At 68.7% G+C, this 6076-nt stretch overlaps 1 protein-coding gene across 1 annotated transcript in view; it reads right to left on the bottom strand.

Annotated features, from left to right (window-relative positions):
• TACC1 (transforming acidic coiled-coil containing protein 1) overlaps nucleotides 1–4520 on the bottom strand; it is a 7152-nt gene extending 2632 nt beyond the window's left edge. Inside the window, exons 1-5 of the mRNA XM_026045890.1 lie at nucleotides 4502–4520; nucleotides 3863–4442; nucleotides 1467–1527; nucleotides 1163–1334; nucleotides 645–700 (exon numbers count right to left, since the gene is read on the bottom strand). Of these exons, the coding sequence (XP_025901675.1) occupies nucleotides 645–700; nucleotides 1163–1334; nucleotides 1467–1527; nucleotides 3863–4442; nucleotides 4502–4520 (888 nt within the window). The remainder of the gene's footprint in view (nucleotides 1–644; nucleotides 701–1162; nucleotides 1335–1466; nucleotides 1528–3862; nucleotides 4443–4501) is intronic.
• Between the last annotated feature and the right edge of the window lie 1556 nt (nucleotides 4521–6076).

Raw genomic sequence — 6076 nt, 5'->3', positions numbered from 1 at the left:
GGTCCCGCGGGACGCCCCCGCGCCCGGCGCCGCCGCTTCGCCGTGCTCGCGCTGCCCCGTGCCCTTGCGGGGCTTAGTTCAATCTGTCCTGGGGCTAATTCTGCTGATGCGGCTAATGCCGCCGCGCCGGGGCCGGCTGCCAAGGCGGCTCGCTCGCCGCGCTGCCCCCCAAAACCCACAATCCCAGAATCCCGGGATGCCTGAGGTGGGAAGGGACCTCTTGGGATCCCCCAGCTCAGCCCCTGCTCCAGCAGGGACACCCGGAGCACCCGGGTGCATCCCGGCAGGTCGGGAGATCTCCAGAGCAGGAGACCTCCCCGGGCAGCCTGGGCCAGGGCTCGGGCACCCTCACCCCAAACAAGTTCCTCCTCACGTGGAGATGGAGCTGCCTGGGCTTCAGCTTGCACCCACTGCCCCTTGCCCTGTCCCTGACACCACCGAGCAGAGCTCGGCCCCTTCCTTGGTTCCCTTTCCCGCATTTGCTCGTACCCGCCCCGGCTCGGCTGTCCCTGCAGGAGGGTCCCCTTGTTGCCATCGCTCATCCCCACCCATAGGAGCTTGGCCAAAATTTGGGCCCCCAACACGGCTTCTTTCACAGGGGTTTTGGCCGTGCCACCAAAGTGCAGCCAGGACAGGGCACTCACGGGCACGAGGACGGGACTGTCCTCCTCCACCTGCTTGCAGGGCTTCTGCTCCAAGCCTAGGCACAGGAAAAGGCCACGTCTCAGCACCGGCACCAGGGACACACAGCGCAGCCTCCCGTCTCCTTCCCACAACCTTCCTCGTGTCCCGGCTCTGCCCATGGCCATCGGGGTGCTCCCCAGCCCTGCCATCCTCCCCGTGTCCCAGGGGGGACCCAACAGTTCCCTCTGCTGGCACCTCCATCCCGCGCAAGGAGTGCCCGGGAGCGCAGCGGGCGCACGGGACGCCGGCCTCTGCCGCTTGCTTCTGCCACTCCGAGAGGCATTCCCCGCTGCCTTCTAATTCCTTTTTGATGGGTTGCTCCAGGCAGCAAATTCCCCAGGAAATTCCCAGGCATTTGCCAGGAGGCGGGCAGCGCACCGGTGCCCACGGCTGCCACGCGGCACCGCAGGGCGCCGCTCGAGCCGCTAGCACTGCCCTCACGCCCCGAGCGCGGCCCGGGCCCCGCGGCGCTGCTCACCCGGCTCGGCGCCGGGCACCGGCACGGCGGAGCACTCGAAATACTCCAGCTCCTCCTCGGGCTCCCCCTTCCGCTCGGCGGGCGCCCGCGGCGCCGAGCCGCTGCTCGCCAGCTTCTCCTCATCCGTGGCACGTCCGGCGAGCCCGGGGAGCCCCGGCAGCAGCGCCCCATCCTGCGGCACGGAGGCAGCCCGGTGAGCGGCAATAAGGGCACCGGCTTCTCCGGGCTCTCCTCATCCCGGTGTGCCGGGTATCTGGGAAAATCTGCGGCGTTGGCACTGCTCCGTGCCGAGGTTTCCGCCTACCTGAGTGCCGACGTCCAGGACCAGGCTCTGCGCCTCGTAGCGCTTCACCTTGCAGCCGCTCCTGCGGGGAGAGGCACGCGGGAGTGCTGGTGGGCAGCGCGCGGGGCCGGCCGCCAGTGCTGGCGAGCGCACAAGGCCAGCGGCGAGCGCGCAGGGCTACCGGCGAGCGCGCAGGGCTGATGGCAAGTGCACAAAGCCGATGGCAAGTGCACAAGGCCAATGGCAAGTGCACAGGGCTGCTGGCAAGTGCACAAGGCCAATGGCAAGTGCACAAAGCCAATGGCAAGTGCACAAGGCCAATGGCAAGTGCACAAAGCCAATGGCAAGTGCACAAGGCCAACGGCAAGTGCACAAAGCCAATGGCAAGTGCACAAAGCTGATGGCAAGTGCACAGGGCTGCTGGCAAGTGCACAAAGCCAATGGCAAGTGCACAAGGCCAATGGCAAGTGCACAAAGCCAATGGCAAGTGCACAAAGCCGATGGCAAGTGCACAGGGTTGCTGGCAAGTGCACAAAGCCAATGGCAAGTGCACAGGGCTACTAGCAAGTGCACAAAGCCAATGGCAAGTGCACAAGGCCAATGACAAGCGCATGGGGCTACCAGCAAGCGCATAATGCCAACGGCGAGCGCACAAGGCTGCTGGCAAGTGCACAAAGCCAACGGCAGGAGCACAAGGCCAACGGCAAGTGCACAGGGCTACCAGCAAGCGCATAATGCCAACGGCGAGCGCACAGGGCTGATGCCAAGTGTGCAAAGCCAATGGCAAGTGCATAAAGCCAATGGCAAGTGCACAAGGTCAATGGCAAGTGCACAAGGCCAACGGCAAGTGCACAAGGCCAACGGCGAGTGCACAGGGCTACTGGCGAGTGCGCAATGCCAACAGTGAGTGCACGGGGCTACCAGCAAGTGCACAATGCCAACGGCAAGCGCCCAAGGCCAATGGCAAGCGCACAAGGCCAATGGTGAGCACTCAGGGCTACCGGTGACTGCACAGGGCTACCAGCAAGTGCACAAGGCCACCGGCGAGCGCACAGGGCTACCGGCGAGCGCGCGGGACGGCCAAGCAGTGCGGCAGCCCCAGCTCCGGCAGCGCCGCGGGGCTGGCACGCACGGCACGAGCAGGCGCAAGGGGGGAGGCTCCGCAGCGCCCCGCTTTTCACGGGCACCAGGAGCAGGGACGGGAGCCGTGGAGTGAAAGGCGACCGCCGAGGAGCGGGGAAAGCGACGTTTCCGCGCGCTCGTTTTCGGCGCCACGGAGGCCCCGCGCGCCGGGCCCATCACCGCCGCGTCCCGGCGCTGCCCGGCCACGCGCAGCCACGGCTCCTCCGCGCACCGCCGTGACGGGAGCACCGGCCCCAAGCAGGGGCGCCTGCAGGGGCTCCCCTTTCCTCTTCCCCTTCCCGTTTCCACAAGGCTCCGTGGTGCTCAGACTGCCGGAGCCCGAGCGAGCCGGTGTGTGCAACACGTTCCCATCGCGTTCCCCCTTCCTTCCTGCCAGCCCCGCACTTCCAAGCGGAGAAAACATTTGCCGAGCATCTCCGGGCGCTCGCTGCCCTCCGAGGGAGGCGGAGGCCGCGGATGGGGAGGCACGAGGAGCCTGTGGAGGAACGGCGCGAGCAGAGCGAGCCGGGCGAGAGGCGGCGGCGAGTACTTACAACAGAAAACAGAGAAATTTCACTTGCTCAGTGGTCCTGATGCACCCCAAAAACAAGCCAGGAGGGAGACAGACAGGTGGAGAGAAGAAAAGCACGTGAAAAGACCTGGGATTCACCGGAGCAACACGACGGATTGGCTGGGAATGGGGGCGGCGGCGGGGAGCGCGCGCAGCGCCGCGTGGAGGCCCTCGGCTCCTGTCTTGGCTGCAGGGAGCTGCCGGCCGGAGCGGCTCCGTCTCGGGACCTCCCGGGTCTGGGAGGGGAGGCCGAGACGCCAGCCCTGCGTGGCGGCAGCCTCGGCCACCTGGGTGACGCAGCGGGGAAGCAGCAAGGAAGCAACCCGTTCTATCCAGCCAAGCTGGTCCCAGAGGAGCGCAGGCGCTCCAGGCCCGCCGGTATTCCCAGGAATGCCCTGCTGCTGAGGACACGAGCCCCCACGGCCTCCAGAGCCAGCGAGAAGTCGCGTCGGTCGCTCCCCTCTCCTCGGGGAGCACTCGGGGTCCCGGCAGCAGCTTGCTCGCCAGCAGCATCCGACCGGCCCCACGCGTGCCCGCAGCCTCCACAGAGGCCACAGTCCTCACCCGGCCGCGCAGCCCCGGTGGGCGCTGGCCGAGGACCCGAGCGCGCCTCCGAAGCCAGGCTTTGCGGCGCCTCTAAGCACAGGGACGCGGCCCCAGTGCAGGCGGCCCCGCGGAGGCTCCGGGCTCGCTCGGCGGCGCCGGGAGCGCGCGCTGCACTCACGTTATCAGGCGCGACTGGGGCGTCTTCGGGGAGCCCCGCGGCGGCTCCTCCAGCGCCCGCGACTCCAGGATCTCGTTGAGGCTGTTCTCGGCGGCGGGGCAGCAGTCGCCCAGGGGCTTGCCGGCCTCCGTGGCCTCGCCGGCCTCCGCGGCCTCGCCGGCCTCCGTGGCGCCGCGGCGCGGAGCCTTTGGGGAGCTCCTGACCAAGGGCTCGTGCTCGGCGCTGTCCCCGGCGGCCGCGTCCTCCGCCGCTCTCCTGGCCGCTTCCCGCTGCCTCTTGGGCGTCAGCTTGCTGGCCGGGATCCTGCTGCCCCTCCGCGCCGCGGCCTTCCGGCCCTCGGCCTCCTCCGGCACGTCCGGCTGTGCCGGCGGCTCCCGGCCGCGCGGGGCCGTGTCCGGGAGCGCGGTGGTGCCCGGCGGCGCTGCCTCGGTGCCGTGGGAGGGCGCGGGCAGGGCGCTCTCCGCGGCGGCGGCCGCGCTCTGCTCCGCTCGCTTCCCCGGGGCTCCCCCGATCCCCAGCTCGCTGCCGTCCGGGGAGGAGGAGCACGGCCGCTCCGCGGCGGCTCCGGGTGCCGGGAGCTCTCCGGCCGCAGCGCCGGTCAGGGCGCCGGGGTCCGCGTCGGACTCCGCGCCATCCCACGGTGCGCCGGGCGCTCCATCGCCGCCGTCGCAGCCGCCTGTCCCGTCCCGCTGCCCCTCGTGGCCACCAGGCTCTGCAAAGACACCAGGAGCGCGTCGAGCATCCCCGAGCACCCCCGCGATGCACAAGGGAGAGCAGAAACCCTCCGGGCGCTTGGCGTTCGGCCCCGGGTGGGGGGCAAGGCAAGAAGCGGCGCAGGGCGGGCGCAGGAGAAGGGCCCGCGGGTGGGAGAGCGGCGGCCACTCGCGCCCCGGGCACAGCCCTGATCCATGACTTAAGCTCTATTACTGCAATCCCAGCCGCTAAATCCTTTTACTCTTTAATCTTGCCTTCTCTGCTGCCGCCGCCGCCGCCGGGGAAGCTCCTTACTCACCGAGGACAGCCCCGCGGTGCCCAGAGAAGAGTCACTGGGGCCGCCCGCACCCTCAGAGGTCCCCAGATCCCCAGGGAGCAGCTACCTGCCTCCCCAAAAAGGCCCCAGCGAGGAGCCCAGTGCCGGCCTGGAGCGCAGCCAGCGCTTTGAAGCCGCCCCTGCCAGGCATCGCCCTCAGTAGGGACCAGCATAAACTCTCCACCCGACCACACACCAGCTCCATTCCACTTGCGCGCCTTAATAACAACGGGTTTTTTAATGTGAGGCTGCAAGCTGGGGCTGGCTCGCGCCTTTAAGGGCCCTGCTCTCCCACGTACAGCGAGCGAGCGGAGCCCCGCGCGCCGGGCTCATCCCACGCGCATCCCTGTGCGCGCGGCGCGGCGCGCGCAGCATCCGGGGCAGCGCGGCGGCTAACGGCTCCCTTCCTCTTTCGGCTTTCCGCTCTCGCTCGGCGCCTGCCGGGCTATTTTTAAACCCATCCTGTTATGAATTAGCATCGCGGCAAACAAGCCCCGGCGGCTCCGGGGCTGCTTTGCCTGCACGGAGCGTCTCGCCCAAGGGCGGGCGAGCAAGCGCGCCGGAGAGGGCATTTTACAAGCATATATTTAGGGGCAGAGGCCAGGGAGGCCCTGGGGAAAGGGACCTGCTGGCGGTGGCACCACGTCACGTCAGGGCCCATGGCAAGGGCAGCTCCCTGCATGTACCGGGATGAGCCGGCCGCTCCAATCATCCCACTGTCCATCCCATCCTGCTGTCCCTTCGCCGGGGGACCCCGGAGCCCCCGGCACCCAGATGTGTGTCCCCATCCTGAGGGATGGGGAGAGCCCAGCTGCTCCCTGCCCCCCGTCAGGATGATTCAGGAAAACGGGCACTGAGGCCGAGAGTGGCTCATGCAGCCCCCAGGCCATTAACCACAAAAAAATGCACACGTTTGGCTCAAAAGCAGCAGCTTCTCCTTGACCCCACCCGGCCCTTCCGCCTCCGGAGCGCCGCGGCAGCGCGGGGATGCTCCTCACCTCGGCCCGCGGCCTCCGGCAGCACCGGCACGCGCAGCTCCTGCGGCAGCGGCTGCGGCGGCGTTTCGGCTTCAGGGGTCTCAAAATTCCCTTCGGAGTCCGAGCTGCTGGAAACGGGGGGGGAGACAGTGAGGAATGACGGTGATCCTGGCTGGCTGCAGCAGCCCCCAGGCAGCCGGCGCATCC

The sequence above is a fragment of the Nothoprocta perdicaria genome, unplaced genomic scaffold, assembly GCF_003342845.1.
Source record: "Nothoprocta perdicaria isolate Ctin4 unplaced genomic scaffold, notPer1 scaffold_413, whole genome shotgun sequence".
NCBI classification, from domain to species: domain Eukaryota; kingdom Metazoa; phylum Chordata; class Aves; order Tinamiformes; family Tinamidae; genus Nothoprocta; species Nothoprocta perdicaria.
This window is presented reverse-complemented; position numbering and strand designations above follow the sequence as displayed.